Raw genomic sequence first — 26,652 nt, forward strand, 5'->3', positions numbered from 1 at the left:
TACAATGTAAGCATGATTCCATTAATAGTAGCCGTAAAGTATACTGAATAAATAATTCAATAAACCGCCTGCTGGGCTAGATTAAAGCTACAGTTAATGATGCGTCAACAATTATTTTATAAGTGGAAAATTTAATAACGCTGTTGTGTGATAGACTTTCGTAAATCTACGTTTATCAACAATTCATTTTTGTTAGAATATACTTTAAGTTGAAAAGTTTGATTTTATATTTTATTTCAACTTCTTTTCCCCCTGGTTCAATATATTTCTCATAAATTGAATTACTATATGCCTAATGTAAGAAGAACATTTTTTTAATGCGGTGATTTCGAAATCTTTAACATCTGGTTCTCCCTTAAATCCACACGAATCAAATATCGCTGCGGGATTAAAGTAAAGAAATATGCAAATTTCAAATGACAATAGCACGGAGAAACTTCTGCAAAACTTGAAATACAAAGTAGAGAAACTTTGAGTTGAATTACCAATTTCTCTGTGAACTACAAAACTTTCTGCATTTTCACTATGTTCTGCTCTGCAAGTTATTGTTAATCAATTTAAAAAACCACGAGAAATACACAAATTCTACGGTCTCCTAACTTTTCTATAATTACATAAATAAATTATATACATACTTAAAATTATTGGTCTTTATCGTTATAAAAATATTCATAAACTGCTTTCTAATTATTGAAAAACAGTGGTTATAAAATAAATAGGCACGAAATATTCTATCAATTAGCGAGCAAAAATTTGATTTTTATCTGTTGATATATTAATATATAGTACACTGCAAACATATTATCGTTTTGTGATTGAAAATTTACATCGCAGCATTATAAGAATTGATTTTACAGTATTTATGATTACTCGTACTTCGATATCTGCGTTTTTTTTTCCCTTTTTTTTTTCGATTCGATCAAACTGTAATCCCTCGCGTGTTGAAACCCGGATCACGCTAGATTTCGTGTGCTTTAGAAGCGCTTTAGCACCCAATCAGTTCCCCTCGTAGCAAGTGGGCATCTCACGCAGGAATCAACGATAACAGCACAATTTTACAATGAACAGAAAATGAAAACGTTTAAAAAGAGATCTACCATCGTTTCCGCTTTCTCTGTTGAAAACTATATTTGAACAAACCGTACAAGCACAAAGGAGTGTTCGATGAAATTTAGTTCGAAATTACAAGTACAGTGCTTTACTACAAATTATTTTAACATTTTTAAGCAATTAACTAATTAATATTATAACCAAGCTGTCACTAGACAAATTATGTATAATGAAATATTTATCAGATATTAGCGCACATTGTTCAAGAATAACTTATATCTGTTTTTCTACGATCCAAATTAATATCCAAAAATGCCATATATGGTTCGTATAATACACAGTTTGAAAATTTCGTTGTAATATTAATAAGTTAATGCCTATGAAGCAAATGATAACTAGTTTATAGTAAAATATTGTGTTCGCAACAGTGAATTAACCACACTAACAGTTACACTCATTAAGGTATAATGTAAACATAATTTACATGGAACGTTACTGTGACTTATGTTAAAATAACATTATGTCGTGTGTATTATTCATTAACGCAAGAGAACTGGTGTACTTGATTGCGCTATTGTAATTATGTTCCAGTGCTTCAAGACTTTTCTATTTTCATAATACGTTCATTCAATGCGCATTAAATAATTATTAATAATAGTAGAAAGCGTGTACGTATCCACGTTTATATTACGTTTCTTCATTATTTCTATAACATATTTCATTTATTATATATATTATATATTATTATAGAATATTAAATACATACATATACATATATATTATTATATATTTATAATATATTTAATATATTTCGGAATATATTGGTGAAGTTTAATCGTTTAAACTTGGGATACTCTTGTATACATATACATATATATCATTGTATAATTTTATATAAATTAACAATCTATATCTTTATATATATGCCAAATACAAATAAAACTAAAACACGTATAAAGCTATTTAACTGTATTATAGAAGAGCGTCGTCACCAATCATCAATACACTACAAAGATTACGTGACGCGATGATGTTCTTAACACGCTGCACATGAAATTAATGGGGAGAAACTACTTCTTAAGAGCGAAGATAAGTTGATCGGATTTGAAGATAATCACAAGTTTAACGTTGGGAAGTTGACTTGAAAGAATTTGCCTTAGAGGAGCTGCTTGAAGACGATAGTATCGACACAGACGATATCGATGGTGTGATAGTAATTTTTCAATAAACAATTATTACAATTATTCTCTTTTCTTTAAGTTCTTCTTCTTTATTTCTCTATGAGCTACTCTTTATTCTGAAGAGTCAAAACAAGAATAGAACTGATTTTAATGCATTTTGAAAATCATATTCGGTACCATACGAAACTATCATGTATCACTATATCACATATTTTCGTAGAACGATATATTTTCGAAATAATTATTTTAATTTTTAAGGATCTGCATAATAACATAGTTGTTTCTTTTCCAATGAAATACGTTTTCAATGAAGTGAGTATAATTAAACAAATAATGTAATACACGTTTATCGTAAACAAGAACGCGTGCAAAAATTATACTAAATCCTAAATAAACTTTGACAAAATAGACCGTTTAACTACCGAATCAATAACTTCGGCATTGGAAACACTATCGTGGTGCATGATCAGATTAAAAAATAAATCGTTAGGCTTCTGGATCTTAGAAGAATATCGTTATTACCAGAATTAAAATGTAAAACCAAGGTAGTGTAACTACTCTATCAAACAATATGTATTTTCTTAATTATGCGATAAAAAAAGTTTCTAAATTAAATAATAAAAATTTGTCCATTAAAATATCAGAGTTATCCAATGGAGCCAAGAATGAATCTAATTTCGTGCAAGGTTCGATAGAAAAGAAAATTCTAAGGAAAGTTATCAGAACTCGTGCTATACTCTCGAATACTCTCCTCAAATCGACGTAATAGCATGGAGAAACCACGCAATCTACCCGAAGAATGTATATATGCATACAGCCACGCAATTTGCTGCCACGCCACCCATACAACCAGTACATGCTAATGGAAATAATTCCACGACTTCCTCTCGAACTTATTTCTTTACAGAAGATCCGTAATTTCTGTATTTTCACCTCAGCGCATTAATGGTTCTCAGGATCCCCTTCTTCAGTAGGTGACATCGAGAAACAATTAAGTAATTTCACGTTATAGATTACGTCGTTAAAACGATATCAAATATCAGTTCGTTAACGTCGTACGCTAACTGTCTTAATTACTTGTAATAAAGTTCGATGTCTTCATTAATGATACGTTATTACGAAGTTATACGTATACAAACATTTTAAGATATACTTGCACATAAGTAATTGATATATAGTTGATATTAAAATTGAAGCAATCTTGTGTTTGCAATAATTTTAATAGATTTATTCGGTTAACGTCTATTTAGCAACGATAAGATATATTACTTGAAGGTATTATATTTCTTCAGAGAATATTTCTACCTATCAATAAATGAAAACGAGACAAATCTCGTGTTAGTATTTCACACATATTTTAATAAATCTGTATCTCCCAAAAATAAAATTCTTGATACTATTTGGGAAAATTGATCTTTCTTAAATTTTATTTAATTTATTTGCTGACGCGTACGAACTATAGATTTCCAATATTAATGTCTTGGTTCGATTTTCGAAGAGAGAAAGAGAACGAGCTACATTTATTTCGTGGATAAAAAATATGAAGAGATTAAGAGAAATTTATTTAGTTTTATATAAAAATCTTTCAAAAAGTGTATTTATTTTTATTTCATTGACATTGCATATATAACTACTATACTAAAATTTACAGACAAATCGTTGCTACGTATATTACAATAAATATTAATAACCGATTGATAGTTTGATATATATGACGAATAATTTTTTTTAACAATTCACAGATTCCACATTTTGTAATAATAATAGAAAAATTGATAAGCGAAACGGATGGTTTTAATATTCAAATATACAAAATTTAAAAATCCAATATTAGAAATAATTTTATATATTTTAAATAGACTGACTATCATGAAATATGTAAATAATTACTATAACTATTTGACATTCCAGACAGATTTGACTAATTCATAGTGGATATAACTGGTCTGTAAGATTCGGGATGCGGCATCGGAAGAATTAAATAGGTTGAATTCCGCCTGTCGATTGAACCTGGATAAAACCTCTGGTATGCAGCATCTCATCTCCGTGAATTATGAAAATCGTATTCAAGTGGAAAATTATTACGAAATGAATACTAGAGATCATGCAATCTAGATAATCTGCGAACTTAATTCCTTCAACAAGAAATAAGAGTATAATGGATATTGACAAGAACGTTGAATAAAAGAACAGCATAAACGATGTCATTAATTTTGAGGAATACTATCCTATCGATACCATGAATTCTCGATACAATCCATAACAACATTTAAGTGATAATGACATTATTGTCGTCCAAACGAATTACGTGTTTAATAATATAAGATGAAGCCTGTGGAAAATACTTTTTTTAACAAAAATCATTTAAAGATGTACATACACTCTCACTCAAAAGTCTTGGGACATCTTCTAGTTTTAATAAAATATATTAATATATAAAATATTTAATTTTAATAAAATTTTAATACTTGGTGTAGAAGAGGAATTTTAAATTGCGCGCATGTTTCAAGAATTGCAAATATACAATAATATATAAATTAGATGAAATGTCACTTCCTGATATCTTTATTATATAGTTTGTTCTTTTCAGTTTTAGAGCCAACATAGTAGCTGTTCTAAAACTTTCGAACGGCGATAAAAAAAGCGAAAAGTGGAAAGTTAGTGAATGATTAAATGCAAATTAAGGCAGAATAAATCATCACGTGCCTACAAAAGACAATTTATCACACGAGGTATTTAATTAATAAAGACCAGTACCTCTCCAGGTTGTCAATCAAACACTTGACGCAATTAAGGTCCTAAAGTTCAAGAGGAACCCTGGGTAACATAGAATCCCTAGGTAGTGAACTCATACTCCTGGAGGGTGTAACTTTTTAAACCTTCTACGCGAGGCGCTTATCTATTTACATATTCTTTTGAGCGCGAGGTGAAATGGCTGTAACCTACTCTGATTCTATAAAAGGCGAAAAGAATCTAATCAACAGATTTATTTGTCAAAAAGTTCAAAAAGGTAGATGGAAATTTTTATGAAAACGTACATTTCGCGTCAAGATGCTTCGCACAGGATTGAAATAACCGATCTTCCGTTTCTGTTATGACAAAATATAATTTAGAAGATTACGCAGTTAGAATAATCTGAAAAATTCAAAATGAAAATGAGAATCGAAAAGATATCGAGAATTTTCATTAATGCTTTTAGAAATCACGAAAGATCATCTGCTTCGATTTTATGTTAAACAGTTTGTCAAATTTAAATCATAATACCGGTCAATATATTCTGTATTCACTTCGATATTATATTAATGTATACGCGTTTGAAATAATGTTGAAACTGTATTGTCTATTTAATCAACTGATTGCAAAAGTATTTGCATGCTATATTCAAATAATGCTTCGGTAATACATTAAAAGAACACGGTAACAGACATTTTATTGCTCAAATAGAACTTGCTAAAATTGATTTCTTACTTTCGCTTTTAATGTAATCCCTCGCAGTAATAGTTTAATAGAAACCGAGTTTATTAATAAGTTTAGTAGTAATTATAAGTTTTTAAGTTCGAATGCAGGACTAAGGAATCTATGGAAGGTCAGTATTATTATCATTTAATATTAAAAATTACTTACTAAAAATTCCAATATATTGTATAAACTACGCACAAATTCAATATAGAAATCTCAATTGAATACTCTGTTATACTATATATAAAACAAATAATAATATTTTATAATTTCTAACTTTAATGAATATACAAATACAATAAAATTGTTACAATAATATCATGTAACTTTTATAAATTCACAAACCTACGACCACGCTTACTATTTATGAAATAATCTAAAAGAAGATTTGTATAGTTATAATCATCCATGATACGTTTTGACGTAACCAGTACTAATCACATACGCAAGTAAAAGAAATATTTCCCAAAAAGGAAATTATGTAACATGCAACGTATAATAGCGCGTAATTCCTAACCAATTTTCAATGCGTATAACTTGTTAATCTTCATCGATTAGGTACATATATGTATGTATGTACAATCGACGACTAAATTCATTTCCAGTAACGACATAATAACCATGTAATCGAATAATCGTATCCATCCACTTTAGCCCAAATACGAGCACACTACTACGTGCGATTTTAACCACGGCGTATCGTCACGGTCCCTTGCTTCCCCTCAATCTCGTTGACGAGCGATTACTGCGCATACCGTGATGAAATGTGCCATAAACCGGCAAAGTGTAAGAAGCACAAAGGCCACTTCTTCCGAAGAAACAATCCAGATAAAATACATACATTTTTCTGTCTTTCTGCGGATTAAGAGGTGGGCAAGGAACTGGGGGAAGCTATAGACGAGTCTCGCTATTCAAGAAAAATACATTTTACTTGACGCGCATAAAGAGTGAATTATCTCAACCCTCTATCCACGTACTGGTTTCCTTCTGACAATAATTTTAAATAATTTTTTACTTTTCCTATATCTTCATTTAAATTGTGCTCTGCTTAAATAAATTAAGGTAACATATTTCAGTAGAAATTAAGGGTCGATATTCTAGAAGCCTGGCAGAATGTTGAAGAGTTTTAAGGGATATTTAAAAATACAAGAGTCTTCAAATCTCTAAAGATGAACGTAAACGATCCAGTGTACAGATGACGCCAGTAAAATTAAAGTTTCAGTCAAAGGGTTGAGTAAAGTTTAAAAAGAAACAGCTGTATTTTAGAAGTATTAGAAAATCTTAAATATAACTTGTTAAGAGATTAATTCGATGTTATATCTACGGACATTTATTTCATTTTAATCTGCCATTTTTCTATAATAAGATAATAATCGCAGGCTTCAGAAACTTCAAACCGATCCTTGTTCCTCGTTCGTTAAATTACACGGGAAACTAATTTCGCGGATGCTACGACGCCCTTCTATTATCCGCCAGATCACGGTGTAAACAAAACAAATAGAACAAACAGTTGTACTCACCACATCGATGAGCTGCGAAAGTTTCAATTTAATGCACACACGTAGTACGTCCGAGGTATTCACAACAGGGCGCACTAGTTTGTTATAGTTAGAAAGCAAGTCGTCGTAAAGGCGTTTCGCGTCTGGATTGCCGGCGACAGCACCGTGAACCACCAACGCCGAGAGGAACCATACGCGCAGTGTTTCCCCTATTATGGGGGGCATCATGGACCCTTGCTTCCTCCACTATGGCTAACACACTCGTCCCTATCGAACTCCTGCTCGGCTGCACTAACCACGAACCACGAATCTGTAAAAAGTATCAAATAAAACGCGTATAAACTTGTGAATTCTCGATGATAATGGAATTGTAATATTTCAGAGATAATTATTGAATGAACATCTTTTATTTGAAAATATCGCTGTAAAGACAATATTAACGATACGATACTTTTATAACGTATGTGATCGATGTAGAAATCTGAATTGAATAGTTTGTTATAAATCTGAATCGACTGTTTTATTATAAATATAAATTGTTTATTTTCTTATAAATCTGAATTGAATATCTTTTTATAAATCTGAATTGAATTATTTTATTATAGATCCGAACCGATTATTTTGCTATAAATTTCAATTGAATGTTATATTGTATTAGCTATATGTAAAAGAATGTAACAATATTTTATTTTTATAATTCCAATAATGAATACGTACAATGACATTGAACGTTGTTACAATATTATCATGTACATAACAATAAATTCTTGTAAGTCTATCAATGTACCATAAGAGAAAAGTATTATGAATATTTATAAAATTCTATTTGCTTATCTCTGCATACTGTTTGTGTTTTATTTAATACATTATTGTACTGATACCAAATAATGTACGTCTGTATTGCAATTGTTGGTCCCTACTTTTGAAATTAAGAAGAGAAATTGTGATCAACTACGTTTATTCTTTTACGCAAACAAATCTCAGATTGTATGTAGAAGATTAAGTAGAAGAATTTTCCGCATTTGTTGATTCATACTAGTTTTTCTGATATGGTATAGTTCGAGTATGGTATACTAAAAATCCTAATTTTATGCAAATAAAAATAACCGAATGTGAAATAACTGATTTTGTAGTCTTCTTACAGTAATGTTTCGAAACGATAATTTTTGTTGCTGTTTTATTGTAATGAGACGATTACTTCTACTACAGTGATATCTATATATATTATTTTCAATATTACAGTTAAAAGTAGTTAAGAAAGCTAAAATTATTGTAAATGACAAATGTGAATATATTTTGTATTGTTTTCATCTCACTTTCTATTAACATCTACCACTATTTACATGACTACATGTATAAAAGTTAACGCAATTTAGGCTACATAAAAGAACAACATAAAACAAACGCTGAATCTGCAATTGAATTGTCGATCCTATGACAAGTCTTTTAAGTTTGAAGAAAGGTTTTGAGTTTTAAATAATTTGTTCATTTACTTCAGTCATAATTAATATTGTTACATGTTACATTATATTGTTTACATATCCTGAAATTTGAAATACGTGTCTTGTTCATCCGTGAACATTATTACACATTATTTCATTACATAATTATATCTCGCATAAAATTAGCTTAAAGAGCTAATCATTTTCAACAGCCTCTCTAAAGATACTTAATTAGTTTTGCATTGCGGATGCGCTAAATAAAACAGTTTTGTGTATTTCAAAGTATTCTGCACGCAATAAAAATCTGCTATAGTCCTGCTACAACGAAAATAGCTGTAAACCATATAATAATGTTCTAAATCGTACTTGAAAAAATGTTTCACCAGCGTTAAGCTATTAAAGCGGTCGAAAATGTCAGGTAGGCATAGATGCGATGTTGTAGAGTGTTTCTCCAATTATCTGAATTGTCATGATTCCAGATTGTACTGGTATGATAGGTGTACGATCAATCTGACCATGGAATGTATTGAAGTATCTATGAAATGCGCGAATTTCAATGCTTTCAAATAGTATATACTCCAACCATATCAGCTGCATCGATATCTTCAAACTATGAAATAAGACATTTCATTGGTTTCCTATATCTAATGAAGTGAAATTTGATTGTGAAACATGCTTGTTTAATATGGTAGAACCGAACAATAGTCGATAAGGAATGTTCGTTACATATTCGAGTGCAGATTTTTTAATGGAGAATGGATTTCCAAATAGCTGTAATAAACTGTACTACTATGTCACAGAATTTTTAAAAAATTCATTTGTTGCTTAACCAAATTTTACTAACACATATATATTAATATAACTGGTATACTATAATTAAGTAATATAACTAACTATATAATTAACATAACTAATATAAATATAAATAGTAATTTAACACAATAGAATTCCTTTACAATGAAAAGAGAGACACAAAAATGTATCGATACTCTGCTTATCCATTGTCTTGTTATGCTACTTTCTACTTTCCTAACAATATATTTCAATAGTTGTTTCATATTTTATTATATATATACTTGCATACATATATATATATATACACAATTTATTCAATTCAATAATTTTCATCATATTTTATTAAAACAGAACAGTCGGCAGTATTATTCTAGAAATACTATTGGCATATTTTACGAGATAAACTGAATTTAAATCTTGTACAGGATAAGTGAAAAGAAACTTGGCAAGAGCTGTCGAAGTATATATTCTTCTCGTGCGACGATGCAACCCAAAAAGTATTAAGCGAAGAATCTTGATAGCTGTATCTCCAGAAATTAAAATTTTGCATTTTTAAGACCTAATGCGTGTCTCGGATATTTTCAGTAACTCGTCTACTTGAAATATATCACACAATATATTCAGATTTGAGAAATATAAAACAATTTACTAACGTGAGATTGTTACAGTTTATGACTTTTAGACTGCAGAGTTTTATGCATACGAGAACACATAGAATATATTGCAACATTCGTACATATAATATTCATGATAATACGTGAAATTAATCTCTGTTTAGATAGTATTTGTTTAATTGCGTTCATCCAAATATGAATTCGCATAAATATATATAAAATACAAATAATACAATTCTAAAAAATATAATTAGTAAAACGTTGTAAGCACGACATAAGAACATAAAAAATTATTTAACACGACAGCAAAGGAGTACTTTCAGCAACGAAAAACAAATATAGTTCTAAATGTCGTCTAAACTTTAGACAATTACATCCAATGTATTAAGAAAGTTCACAGGGAAGAAATTGTATTTGCCTTAGCCTATCAGACCTTCATTAAGAATCTCGATCAACTAGAAGAACATATTCGACGTAGGAGTGGCAAATACGATCTCAACGACCATTTTATTCTCATCACCTAAGCAAAGTAAAGATACGTCACGCTTGCTAACGACACCCAGTTTAGGAGAACGTTACACCGCCCAGGTGTAATTAAGCCGAGAACATTAAACATTCAATAATTGTGACGTAACTGACTCAAAATGATTGCAAATTTTATGGTAATTATATAACAAATTCGGTCCTCTTAGGAGTATTTATCGTGCAAATAAATCGAGACAATTATGCAATATATAGTATAATAAATGCAAAAATAACCGTGTACAATATTTATATCTTGGTTCCAACGAAATACGAAGTACGATATATACATAGAAAAAATGTTAGAATTCCGTTTATACTTTATAGAAGTTAAACGTTAAGCGACGAATTAGATTAAGAGGAAAGACAAAAAGCGCCTTCGCTAACCTATCGTTGAAAGGTACAAAATTGAATACCTAGCACGCTCCGGAATATAATTTAAATAACTTAATTTATCGCACATCGGTCCCACGATAATGTATATTAAGAGAGTTGCGGTAATCATATTTTCCCTGACATTAAAAAGCTATTAATACTATCGTGCAGCTTACTTTAAGTTCCAAGACTTCCATTTGCCATGCATCTGCGCCATAATAAAATTTCCATGTTTCGCAGGGGTGTAATACTTAGAATCAACTTAGACGCCATTCGCAATTATATTAATTACCTGTTCTACAGAGAACGAACTACAGTCAGTCAAGTCGCTATTCAAAGTTGGATTAATCTGTTTAATAAGTTCCGACTGAGGTACTAAGAGGAAGAAAATTGATAGAAGAATTGCCTTCTTCAAAAAGTAAAAGCGAAATACGATATTTCATTACGAAAAGAAATTGTAGTCGGACAGTCTTGAAATTCAAGAAGAATCATAATGTCAGGTGAACGAAACGTTAATAACATGAGTAACAGATTCGTGAGACAGACATTTCAAACTTGATAGTAGATAATACTTTATCGATTCATACTTATACAGATAATTTAAATAAGTGACTCTTAATCCTGTTAGGATCCTCGAATTTTACTCAATTCACTTCCATCTCTATCGAGAAAAAGACTTTCAACGTTTCAAGAATATTTTTAGAGAAATATTAAAATAGAAAATTACACGTACCTATCGATAACAATTCTCTCTTATTCTCCTGAAACTTATGATACTTTCCAACGATAGGAAAATATAATTTAGTCAGAGATAATCCAAAGAATACAGGAAATTTAACTAAAAGGAATAAAAGTAAAATTCTAAATTAAACGCTCATTGCACCGTAATTAAAAGAACTGGCAACGCACAAAGGTGATAACCTGTAAACACCAGAAAGTATCCTAGCTATGTATGCAATTAGGTTAGTTATTAATACTCGCTTAATTGCATTTTAATACATCATTTATTCGAAAGTAATCAACGGAAAGTCGAAGGTAATTGCCATGAAAGTTCAAACTACAAATGCAATGAATAGTAGAAATCGGAAGGGTGTGCTTAATTTCTCAGAAGCGAAAGCAAATAAGAACGCTAGTGTCGCTATTAAAAGACAACGAAACGTTGCACCCATCATTTCCGAACGGTACATTGGGAATCGGCAAGCAACTGATTGATTCGCGTATCTTGCGAAAGGCCATTAGACGAAAGTACGCTGCAATTCAACGAGATAACCACTGGATGTAAATTCAAGCCTATACCTGACAGCATTTAATCCGATTTTCAACGATCGTTATGCAGGTAGTCTGATCAGTCCAGGTGAACCACTCATCGGTGCTGGGATTAGGATTAGCTCAATGGATTTTCCACTTGCATATCAAACTGGCAACTCGTACGTTTTCCACTCACAAATTACGCTCTGCTACAAACATTCGCGTAAACAGAAGACAATATCGTTATGATTCAATCACGAATAGTTGCTGATGTTATATATTGGACCCTGAACGCAGGTAGCGTATCTTTCCTGATAATAATAGCGAGATAACACGTTTCTATTCTCATAACATTATTATTTGTCGTAAGTAGACTGCGACTTTTTATACATTTGTAGAAAATTTGACGGCACAGAAAAATGCACGTAATAAAGAAAAGCATGTAAGTAAACCAAAAATATAATACTTGTTATTATATTTAATAAATCAATTGTCTATCTAGGTTTTATCTTTTAAGAATAAGAAATGTTACATTCAGTCTACCCATAGAAATGTTATATTTATGTTACGTTAAACATGGATATAAATGTTGAAATCTACAGTTCGATTACATATATGTATATCAGCAAAGAATATAGTATTAGGTATACTGTTATAGTTACTTATAAACATACATAAAGTGTTCAATATTACTAATAAGTACATTCGATATAACTACCTCTGCCAATAAATCATCTATCGCTCTTCGCGACTTTGTCATAAATCTTTGAAGATAATCTCGAACATTCCGAGCTTCTATGCGGTTAATTCATAACGTCTGATGCATCAATTATGATTAAACTAATTTCACTTGTTTCATTTGGTGAAGAATGTGTATACAGATTTTAATGTCTGCATATGTTGCAAACATAGTCGCATATTACTGGAAACAAGATATCGACAAATTATCAACTGGACTTTTTATATATAAAACAGAGCAATGAAAATTGGTATTGGCAAACTACAAGTAAAAACGTATTAAGATAGTAAAAAGTACCGTTATTCGAATTCAAAATTTGAAACTGAAATACGCAGTTAATACTAGTCGAAAACACTAGAAGACTGACACAATGCACAACTCGAAACATCGTAATGGAGATCGAAGATTCATGATCGATATCGATAATAGGTCGATAGTGCGCTGGTCAGATAGGGGAAACAAGATTCCACCATCGAACGTCGAAAAGCAAAAAAGAGGGGAAAAAACGAGAGAGTGAAGCTAACGAATATGAATGTCGTTAGTCGTTAGGGAGAAAATCCGGCCATTCGTTTCCGTCTCGTAGCTGGTTGGAGATTTGAATTACCCGTACGAGACTAAATTTCCTCTTCTAAGCATCGCGACTCACCGATGGGCGGCCCGCGTGCCGTATTTCAACTCGGTGTCACCGCACGCACCGATACACAAGTGGAAACGTGAATTTACGATGGATCGCGTACATGCGCTCGGCAACGACGAAGGATCGATCAACACTCTGCTCTCACCTACGGTCCCTACTAGTCTGAATGTCTAATTACTTTTGCGCTGCTAACTAGGTCAATGATATTTTATTTCGGATAATCGCAGCTCATGAAACAGGTGACCTTCTTTTGCGAGAACTGCGCGACGTCTTCGTTCGTCGTAACACACCAACACCAAGTCATTAACGCGCCCGCGATATTCACACGGTGTATTTTCGCCGTGTTTTATCTTCCGCGAACACTTTTCGCTATCTCCCTCCGTCCAATTACGATCGCCATCAATATACACAAAAAATTTATGGCGGGCTTCGCAGTTGCACGAATGTACGGTTTATAAATCTTCGAAGAAATTAACTGTGCGAGCTGAACGAAAAATAAATGACGAGAACTTACGATAAATAATTACGACCGATAAGAACCATCGGTTGCTTCACAAGGGTATCAAGCTTTTGTCACGTTCCGTTAAGTGGTTAATTAATTGCCAACAGTCTAAACTGTATCCCTGGCAAACGTAAACCGCGTCGTTGTTCGAACAATCTGCATACACAAATGACAAACGCTGTTAAGAACTAAACACACGAAACATTAATCCATGGACTTGTAAAAATCCTCTGTCATAAAGCGTAGAGTTTATGCACTACGAGAGTAAACAAATTGACGAAAAATAGGAAACGTTAATACCGTAAAAAAATAAGCAAAGATCGAAGCGTATATTAATGGCAACGAGGGTTGGCAATATGACACTGACTTAACCTCGCACGCTCCAGGCCACGCCGGTGTTGAAGCAGCTCCCGAAACCACTGCACACTCGCACGCACTGCACCCACGACTGAACAACGGGGGGGTCCGAGTCTCGGCTGTCGTTCTAGGGTTCTAGGATTTCGCCCGGCCGGCGGCGCCACTGGGCACGCACACAAACCAGGAGAGCCGGGAAAGCGTAACAGGAGAACACCAAGAACCGGAGAGAGAAAAAGACAGAGAGGACAACGAAGAGTCGGGTAGGAATCTGGACCAATCTTGCGCGCGCATAAGCGCGATGCTTTTATGTATGCACGCGACGCGGTGTATTGGTACAATAGTCGCCAAGGTGCTATCTCAAAAAAAAGGTGTCGATGCTCCGCCCACGAAAGGCTTCGTTGTAGAAAGGATTAAGCCCTTTCTTTGATCTGCGCAAACGACGCGGATAATTGAATCACTAACGAGTGAAGAATGAGGAAGAGCTAATGGGATATAGTTCTTGCGGAGATTTTACTACTAACAGCGGTTTCGTGAATTCTAATCTTATCTGAATCATTGAGTGTGCTTCGCCGTTCCGAAGAATTAAAAGAAATCTTCTATTCTCGCTTCAAAAGGTATCTTTTACCCTACGTAGATAATGTTCATTTTTAAAAATAAGAAAAACTACTGTGGGGAGAATTGTTCTCACTTTTCTGACATCATTGTTTTATTAGGATATTATTAGGATATAGAGTTTTAGTATAAACTATGTATCGCAGCTTAAAAGTTATGCTTAAACAGCTTTTTCTCGAATTTTAGTGTATTATAGTCCATACTATTATATTAGAAGCTTAGACCAACTTTGAAAACAATTGCAGATAATATAGGTTAGGGTTAGATTGCTATATTTAATCCTTTAGGAAAAAATTCTTCTTCCATTTATGAAAAATTAGTAATTATTTTTCATTGTTTTCGATTCTTAATGTGCCATCAGTTGTTTCAATGATATTAGTAGGTTTCTTAAAAATTATATTAAAATTCCTTCTATAAATTTAATAGAAATTTAATAAAAAAACTGATTTATAATACTAATTTTCTCTTACATTATGAATATACAACACGGTCATAATAAATTTCCTTTTTACATTTGTTATTTTAAACATTTATTTTAATTGCATCACAAATTACAGTGATCACTTAAATAATGTTTAAAACATATAGTTCGGCATCAATACACTTAAAACGAAATGCGTAAATATCAAAATATAATACTCTTTAAAAAACAAAGTATAGAAATATTTCATATAATAAGAAAAAAAAACAAACCGAAACAATCTTTGAAACGTGATCTTCTTATTCTTAAATTTACTACGTTATTTATTTTAGATGATCGCAACTATTACCAATCCTTTAGGTTTTGTATATGAGAAAAAACATTCTCCTCCTCCATGGTTGCTCAAAGATACTAAAAGTTTTATGTTGATTAAGAATCGTCTCTTGAGGATACTTCACCATACATAAACCATTTCAGACTTCTTTTCGCTACTGTCGGTCTGATCACAAGCCCACGATTTGCATTAATATGTTTTTTCATTACATATATACAGTCGCACTTAAATCGAATGTTTAAATTACTTCCACTGCTGTTAAAGATAAAAAAAATGACGAAGGGTCGTTTAAACGGTTTCAATCCTAAAATCATTGATTTAAGATTTGTCTAATATCACTGTTATCTTTTTATATATTAACACATGTTTTTTTATAATATAACATAGTAGCCAGCATCAAGATGAATTCAACGACCTATGATATCATAATTTAGAAGCGACTTTACGGAACAAAGGTTAATTTAAATTGGAACACTATAAAAATAGTAAATCTACTTGTTTTATAGGGTATTCAAAGAGCTAGCCGCCCGCATCGATACGTCCCTGCACATGATACATAAGCGGTTGAATGGTATTTCTTGTGGCGTTCTCATCGTAGACCAATAGTGCATGTTATGTGTATGGAACTCTTGGGATATCTTGCAGAAACTTAGCTCCGCGTAGTCCATTCACATAAATGTATATTTGCTGCACGATAAATAACAGATAGAAACAAAGACGTATGGACACATCGTTTCACATATACTCAAAAAAACGAAAAATTTAACAAAATATTCTTTTGTATTGTCACAGGGAATTAGAAAGAAATTTTATTCATACATCTTTTGATCATTGATTGAATAAATAAAATGGATTGAATGCCAGGAGCGAGATGAATTATCCTTACTGTGCATCATTTTTCAATAAATTTCAATAACATAAGGTTAGTGTATCCTAATTTTAATAACATTTGCATTTTCTTACGTTGTTTATAAAAACAAAACTTGTACCTACAGAAACTTCAAACAGCACCAAAACTGAAAAACTACAACCGATACTTATAACAAATTGGTTTATTATTGTTAGCTGACAATTTTATTACTATTAAGTAAATTTGTCTCAGGATACAAGATAAAAAATTTATGAAACAAAATTGTTCTACAATTTTAATTAAATCCATGTCACATTATTATCAAAGGAAAATAAAGAAACGTTGCTTCAGAAATTAAGCAAAAGTTGTTTCGTGTCAGCTTCAAAATTATCGTGCAGCATGCTGCCAAGCCGATAGATTAAGGTGGATGCGGAGGAATAAGCAGCAAAGTAGAGGGGAGTTCATGAAGTGAGAGAAAACTGAGAAGAGAAAATAGCAAGGAAGGGTCGTTCCAATTCAGCGCAGCTCATTTATCATTGAATCTCGAATGCCAATCTCCTTCTTGGTGAATCGAGAAATAGAAAAAAGGAGGTAAGCGTAAAATGAAGGGTAGAAAGACTTGAGAACTTCGACCGAATTATTTGTCAAGTATTAAAGTTCTTTTAATTCATCTGGCGGCTATTGTACTTTAAAACTCCAGAATAAGCCTGGTCTGGCCTGAAAATCGACAAATTCGAATTCGCAAATCAATCTGCAGCTCTTAATTGGATTGGAACAATTAGAGTTTATTTCGTTCCAATCGTCATTTTTACACACTGATGATAATAGAACAAATTACTTCGTGACCTGTTTTCTTAATCTTCTCATTTCAGATTCTTAAAATTTCTGTATCCCAATTAGTTGCGTTTGAATATAATAGAATTCAAGGTTGTAATGATCATAATTCGGATAAATCCGATAGTAAACAGAGTTTTAAACGTTTAATTTTGTTACGTGCTAAGGATCCTTAGAATTCTAATTTAAAAAACTGGACGCAAATTCCAACATATTCATAATAATTTTGTTGAAAAAATTATTAAACATTTGTCCAATTTAAAGCAAGAATTATATGTTCCCAAAATCAGTACATTAAATTATTTCAACTGAATTAAATGCGACGAAATCATTAAAAAATTTAAAAGACATTTTCATCTGCTTGTCCTATAATGCTATATACAATATACATAGTATAATAAACTCACATCGCACAAAAAAAAGGGATGCATCAATATAGCCGCAGAACATGAATTATGAATAAACAATAATAAATAACTAAGAGATACATCGATATGTACAATCTTGAAGACATAGTTAGTAACATTATTTTTAAATAGTTTTACAAGCTGAGATATTTTTGTAAGATCGTTGTATGTATTATACATTATGTATGGAAGAATCGAGTGATTACGAAGGAATGATAAAGGTGTTGGGTTTGATATGAACTGCCATATTGAAGGAGATCTGGCAAGTTACCAATAAGCTTCTTGGATCAACACTATCGATTTACTTTATGATCATCTATCGATTCGCAACTATTCACGAGCTATAAAAAATAATATCGCCAAATATTTTATTGTGTGTGTATTTAACAATTTACATAAATCAATAGAAATAGAACTTGTAGATTTATTAAGAAACTTTTCAATAGAAATATAGATATCTTCCGAAATTAAATTCCTGTAAACGTAATTTGGTTGATAAATTAAACTACGTTTTATTTCGTAGTAAAATATCTTCATTCAGATTACACAAATTATATTTGTATTAAACTAATTCACTTTTGTTCCACTTTAATCATCTTTACCAAGAGAATCGTATCTTTCATCGATTGTGTCAAAATTACAGATTCTCTCAATCAATCAAGAGGATAAAGAGCTAAAGACGACACTTCTTTTATTTGTTTATCGTTGTGCATTGATGAGCAAATGAATAGGCTAACTTACTTAAATTATTACTCGAATAAACAATGAGAGATTGATTGAATGTGGACTGGATTGTTCACTTACAGGTATTCATAATCTGTAATTTTTATATTTTCGTATTAAATAGTACAGATAATGTTTGTGTATATAAAATAATGTTTATTAAATATTCAACACTTGACTGAGTTGTCGTTTTGCAACAATAAATAAGAAGTACATAGTAACATCTTCAGTAATGATATCAGAATTAAGAAATTTTGTAAGCTGCCTGTATTAAGGGTTGTAAGGAATCAATAGTGGATATTCGACACACTTCTCTAATTTAGATTTGAATTCGTTATGTTTATAATGTATATATGTACTTCAATATTTAAACGCTGAAACAAAATATTATTCATGATATGTTATTCTTGGAAACTAAATTATAATTAAATTAGAAATGTAAATCGTAATTAATTTAAAGGATACAGATATAACCGAATTTATTATATTAATTGTTTATTCATTTGTAAATTATAATTTATAGTTATGTAATTGATAAATCTTATAATAGCCGTAAATTTATGGTAAAGCTGATATCAGCTTGATTTTAATAATTTTAATTATATTATAATTATAATTTAATAATTTTAATTTGCAATGCATAATAATATTTCCATATACAAATTTATATTCAATTATTTACACATATGGAAGATGCTAGAATTCTACCACTCACAGGAAGGCAACCTTGTTTAATTTGCTTTCCTGTCCGCATATGTACATCGAATTCCCAAAGGTTACAAGGAAAAGTTTCAATCGTCTGTTTCGTTCAATTTATCAACCCATATACCACAGGTTCAAGTCTCTCAATCCCCTTGACAATTCAGATCATATCTTCATATATTTCCTCCAATTGTAGCCATATTACACGATGAGTATGATGAACAAAAATTGCATAAAATATTATATAAATTACCCAGATTATGTATATGGAATAATGGAAACAATTACGGAAATCAACATACATATACATGCAATTAATATAAACACAGATTTTCAAACATTTTGTTTTAACTTTTTCTCATTCTTATTTCTCCTCTTATTTTATTTACTATTTTCTCATTCTTTATTTATAATGAAATGTTAATAACATAATAGTAATAATAACATCCTTAAAAATGTAAATTGTATAATGTTAATAATTGAAATTAAATAATTAGATAAATAATTATATGATTAAAAAATCGATTAAGTAATTCTAGTAGTTAAATAATCAGATGTTTTTATAAAATATTTTTTAATGAAAAATGGAAATATCAAAGTGGAAAAAATTTAAATCAAACTGTACTTGTGGTTGAAAGCAATTTCTGACATATCTTGTCTTTCTATTTTTCTAACATCTTTCTACATTATTAAAAAATCTACTGTTGCTGTAATTCCATTATGTAACACCAATGTTGGTCTGTAATATCCACTGGGAAATCATTGTACAATTCCGTGTTTTAAACACAAACGAAGAAGTAATATGATTACTCTATTTTTAAAAGCCGTGAATTTTTACAAAAATGACAAATGTTGAAGAAGTAAGAAGGTCGATTCAAGAGATTAGAAAAACATTGATATCTGTACTTCTGCAGTTGTTATATAGCACAATTTCATAACACAGTGCTTCTGCAAAAACTTCTAAAGGAGAAGCAATACAGATAAAGTGTCGGAGTAGTTTTTAATTGGAACAGATCAAAAAAGTATCGATACAGTGTTTGATCGTCATGCGGCCACCGCTCATCTGCCGTAATCGATGTCGACAGTATTGCCCAATAAGCTCTTATGTTTTACATGTCTAAATATTAGTCATATTCATTAAATTAAAGAGAATTCCGAATCATTCTCAATTTTGCCCAATTTTACTGTTCAGTATATAAATACTTATTAACACGGTATGACTTATTAACACGAAATCATTAAAAGCAGACAATTTTGTACTATTTAACATATTTGTGTTGAAGATAATTCTTCATTTCATATATTTAATTTTTTGCGGCGTAACAAAATTCTAAAAAGTATTTTGTTCAACCGGATGGCAATCAGAATTTTTGATTAAAAAGTTCTTTGTAATCCTTGGATTAATATGCAAATATTGAATAATTGCAAATAAAATTTAATACCTAATATAAAATAATATATGTATGACGAGTGAAAGATATTATAGATCGAAAAAATCATTTAAAATAAAAAACTAAAAAATTATTATAATTTACAAGTAAAACAGTTTACAAGTATAGTTTCTCGTAACATATGGAAATATTCTACGTATATTTGTTTTCAGATAGCATGTATAACCATTCCTTGGCTATTGCTGCTGTTTTTCTATACTATAATAGTTGCATCCAATAATAGTTGGATCATTGTTCAGAAATCCAGCACATATAACTTAATCTAACTAAGAGCAAACTTCTGCCGGTGAAACATATAAACTGCATCTGAAATTAATAGTTACTCCTATGTTCACAAGCGTAACCACTAGACACTTTGACTAGATATACATACCGAAATCTCTGCACAAGCGTGATACCATTTTCTAACAATTTATAACTTCACGTCGAACTTACATTTGTCATGAGAATAAACATAAACCTGTACATGTATAAACAGGCTGGTTTGCTTAAAACAGGCTACGTAAATGATTTCCTCACCGGTGATATCACAAGAAATATTTTCTACGCACATGATTTCAAGAGACGAATCTGATGGGAGAACAATTTTCACATAAATATTATTTTTTATAGTTTTTTCAAGGTCACTCACGTTATTTTACATGTGTGTACATAACTTTCTCTGTCATATGTTATTCCCAACATAGCACAACCTTGAAATTCCATTGGGCTCTAAAAATATAATTTAATATTTTGTAGCATTTTGGAATAGTCTCGTCAAATAATTCTAAATCCGCACACCGCATCGCAATTTTCATCAATCACATGGCTGTTTCGTTGACAGTCTACACAAATTATCACATTTCATAACAGGGTTCCTAAAGTTTATGATTTGTATTATGACACATCACATAATCTAACGTTTCACATATTTCCTAACAGTAAACGTAATAGAAAATTATCATGTAGAATTTTCAAACTGTCCTTCAGACAATTTAGAGAATCGAATCGACTAGCCTATAAATAACATACAATGACTAGCTCGCATCTTTTCACATAGCATATATTACATGCACGTAATACTACATAATGTACTATAACATAACCTAATACATTATAGCGTAATGCTATATAACGTAATACATTATATCGTAATAAAATGTGAGGTAGTACAATATAACGTAATACATTGTAACATAGCACTATATAACGAAATACAGTATATTGTAATACAATATAACGTAATACAATCTAAGTGATACAATATAACGTACTACATTATAACGCAATACACTATAACGTTATACTATATAAAGTAATACGTTATAACGCAATAAGATATATCGTAATACACTATAACGTAATACGTTATACTGTAATGCTATATAACCTTATACGTTACAGCATAATACAATATAACGTCATACGTTATAACGCAATACTATATAACATCATACATTATAACGCAATACTACATAACGTTATACGGTATACTGTGATACCATATAATGTTATCCGTCATAACGTAATACCATATAACGTTATACGTTATGACTTATTTCTATATAACGTTATAAGTTATATGGTAATACTACTCAATGTCGTACGTTATTACGGCATACTATATAACGTTATACGTTATACTGTAACACTATATAACGGTATACGTTAAAACATAATACTATATAACATTATACGTTATAATGTTATATTATATAACTCTATACTGTAATATACTCTAATACTGTATAATGTAATATACGTTATAACTTAATACCATATAACGTTATACGTTATACTATAATACTCTATAATGTTATACGTTATACTGTAAAACTATATAACGTCATACGTTATACTTTAATACTATATAACTTCATACGTTTTAAGGGATTACTATGTAACGATATACGTTACAACGTAACTCTACATAACGTTATACGTTATACTGTAATACCATATAGTATCATACGTTATGACGAAATACTATATAACGTCATGCGTTATAACGCAATACTATGTAACGTTACACGTTATAACGTAATATTATATAACGTTATACGTTGTACTGTAATACTATATATCGTAATACGTTGTCATGTAATACTATATAACGTTATACGTTACAACGTAATAATATATAACGTTAAACGTTATTACGTAATACTAAACAACGTCATACGTAATACGTTCTAACATAATATTATATAACATAATACTGTATATCGGTATACGTTATATTATATTACGTTATAACCTATTACCTTGTACAAAGTAAGAGTGCAGAATTGACATGGTTTATACCGGCTGATGTGCGCTACATTTGGCACTAAATGTGGACCATAACGTGCATCGTGTTGTCGGCACACATCCAATAGCAGATCAGATAAGTTCAATTGAATATTCAGCCTTGAAAATTGAAAACAGGTATTTCATTGGACTAAACAGAGGGCAGTGTTGACCTAGTGCCAGCCGACTGATGTACACTGTATAAAGCAGCAAATGTGGAGTATAACGCGTAACGAATTGTCCACGTATCCCCAATAGCAGCGGAGATGCGTTCATTTAAATATTTAGCCCTGATTATAGAAAAGTGGCACTTCATTGGATTTGTCAGAGACCAGTGTTGTCCTAGTGCCAACCGAGTGATGTGCGCTGTATAAAGCAGGAAATATGGAGTACGGCGCGCAACGAATTGTCCACGTATCCTTAATAGATACAGATGCACGTTCATGTATATATTTAGGCTTGAATAAGTGTAATTGCATTGGACTTAAATTGTACGACTAGTGTACGCATTGGGTATATCCTAATAAACTACGTAGTTAGGTATACTTTGGTGTTTGTGAAAATTAATTGACACCTTATCACCTCATACGTTATATCGTAATACTATGTAACGTTATACGTTGCACGTTACCACATAACGTTGCACGTTATATGGTAATACTATATAACTTTATATGTTACAATGTAATACTATATAACGATTTACGTTACATGGTAATACTATATAACGTTATACGTTATATGGTAATAGTACATAACGTTATACGTTATACGATAAAACTACATAGCGTTATATGTTACAGTGTAATACTACTAAACGTTGCACGTTATATGGTAATACTATATAGCGTTATATGTTATATCGTAATACTATACAAAGTTATACGTTATATCGTAATACTATACAACGTTGTACGTTATATCGTAATAGTACATTACGTTATACGATATATCGTAACAGTATATTACGTTATACGATATATCGTAATACTACATAACGATATACGTTATATCGTAATACTATACAATGTTGTACGTTATATCGTAACAGTATATTACGTTATACGATATATCGTAATACCATATAACGTTATACGTTATATCGTAATAGTATATAACGTTATACGTTATATCGTAGTAGTATATAACGTTATACGATATATCGTAGTACTATAGAACGTTATACGTTATATCGTAATACTATACAACGTTAAACGTCATATCGTAATGCTATATAACGTTGTACGTTATATCGTAATAGTATATAACGTAATATGTTATATCGTAATACTATACAACGTTATACGTTATATCCTAACAGTATATAACGATATACGATATATCGTAATACTACATAACGTTATACGATATATCGTAATACTACATAACGTTATACGTTATATCGTAATACTATACAACGTTAAACGTTATATCGTAATGCTATATAACCTTGTACGTTATATCGTAATAGTATATAACGTTATACGTTATATCGTAATGCTATATAACGTTGTACGTTATATCGTAATAGTATATAACGTTATACGTTGTATCGTAATGCTATATAACGTTGTACGTTACATCGTAATAGTATATAACGTTATACGTTATATCCTAACAGTATATAACGTTATACGATATATCGTAATACTACATAACGTTATACGTTATATCATAATGCTATATAACGTTATACGATATATAGTAATGCTATATAACGTTATACGTTATATCGTAATGCTATATAACGTTGTACGTTACATTGTAATAGTATATAACGTTATACGTTATATCCTAACACTATATATTACGTTATACGATATATAGTAATACTACATAACGTTATACGTTATATCGTAACACTATACAACGTTAACCGTTATATCGTAATGCTATATAACGTTGTACGTTATATCGTAATAGTATATAACGTTATACGTTATATCGTAATGCTATATAATGTTATGCGTTACATCGTAACAGTATATAACGTTATACGTTATATCCTAACAGTATATAACGTTATACGATATATCGTAATACTACATAACGTTATACGTTATATCGTAATACTATACAACGTTATACGTTATATCCTAACAGTATATAACGTTATACGATATATCGTAATACTATTGAACGATATACGTTATATCGTAATGCTATATAACGTTATAATTTATATCGTAATGCTATATAACGTCATACGTTATATCGTAATACTATATAACGTTATACGATATATCGTAAAAGTACATAACGTTATACGTTATATCGCAATACTATACAACGTTATACGTTATATCGTAATGCTATATAACGTTATACGTTATATCGTAATACTACATAACGTTATACGTTATATCGTAATACTATACAACGTTATACGTTATATCGTAATGCTATATAACGTTATACGTTATATCGTAATGCTATAAAACGTCATACGTTATATCGTAATACTATATAACGTTATACGTTATATCGTAATAGTACATAACGTTATACGTTATATCGCAATACTATACAACGTTATACGTTATATCGTAATGCTATATAACGTTTTACGTTATATCGTAATGCTATATTACGTTATACGATATATCGTAATACTATTGAACGTTATACGTTATATCGTAATGCTATATAACGTTATAATTTATATCGTAATGCTATACAACGTTATACGTTATATCGTAATACTATATAACGTTGAACGTTATATCGTAATAGTATATAACGTTATACGTTATATCGTAATGCTATATAACGATATACGATATATCGTTATACTATATAACGTTATACGTTATATCGTAATACTATACAACGTTAAACGTCATATCGTAATGCTATATGACGTTGTACGTTATATCGTAATAGTATATAACGTTATACGTTATATCGTAATAGTATATAACGTTACACGTTATATCGTAATGCTATATAACGTTATATGTTTTATCGTAATACTATACAACGTTATACGTTACATCCTAACGGTATATAACGATATATGATATATCGTAATACTACATAACGTTATACGATATATCGTAATACTACATAACGTTATACGTTATATCGTAATAGTATATAACGTTATACGTTATATCGTAATGCTATATAACGTTGTACGTTATATCGTAATAGTATATAACGTTATACGTTGTATCGTAATGCTATATAACGTTGTACGTTACATCGTAATAGTATATAACGTTATACGTTATATCCTAACAGTATATAACGTTATACGATATATCGTAATACTACATAACGTTATACGTTATATCATAATGCTATATAACGTTATACGATATATAGTAATGCTATATAACGTTATACGTTATATCGTAATGCTATATAACGTTGTACGTTACATTGTAATAGTATATAACGTTATACGTTATATCCTAACAGTATATTACGTTATACGATATATAGTAATACTACATAACGTTATACGTTATATCGTAACACTATACAACGTTAACCGTTATATCGTAATGCTATATAACGTTGTACGTTATATCGTAATAGTATATAACGTTATACGTTATATCGTAATGCTATATAATGTTATGCGTTACATCGTAACAGTATATAACGTTATACGTTATATCCTAA

The 26,652-nt window shown here is 30.6% G+C and overlaps 1 protein-coding gene across 10 annotated transcripts in view; it reads right to left on the bottom strand.

Annotated features, from left to right (window-relative positions):
• Nucleotides 1-14,536, bottom strand: part of LOC126929011 (acetylcholine receptor subunit alpha-like) — a 406,609-nt gene extending 392,073 nt beyond the window's left edge. For 3 of the 10 annotated variants that reach the window (XM_050744983.1, XM_050744981.1, XM_050744975.1), the window contains exons 1-2: nt 14,431-14,535; nt 7,211-7,499 (exon numbers count right to left, since the gene is read on the bottom strand). In XM_050744983.1, coding sequence (XP_050600940.1) covers nt 7,211-7,417 — 207 coding nt within the window. In that variant the 5' untranslated portion in view covers nt 7,418-7,499; nt 14,431-14,535. Of the gene's footprint in view, nt 1-7,210; nt 7,500-14,075; nt 14,220-14,430 lie in introns of those variants that run through there. The other 7 variants (XM_050744986.1, XM_050744984.1, XM_050744979.1 and 4 more) reach the window with 6 other exon arrangements.
• Between the last annotated feature and the right edge of the window lie 12,116 nt (nt 14,537-26,652).

The sequence above is a fragment of the Bombus affinis genome, chromosome 2 (assembly GCF_024516045.1).
Source record: "Bombus affinis isolate iyBomAffi1 chromosome 2, iyBomAffi1.2, whole genome shotgun sequence".
NCBI lineage: Eukaryota > Metazoa > Arthropoda > Insecta > Hymenoptera > Apidae > Bombus > Bombus affinis.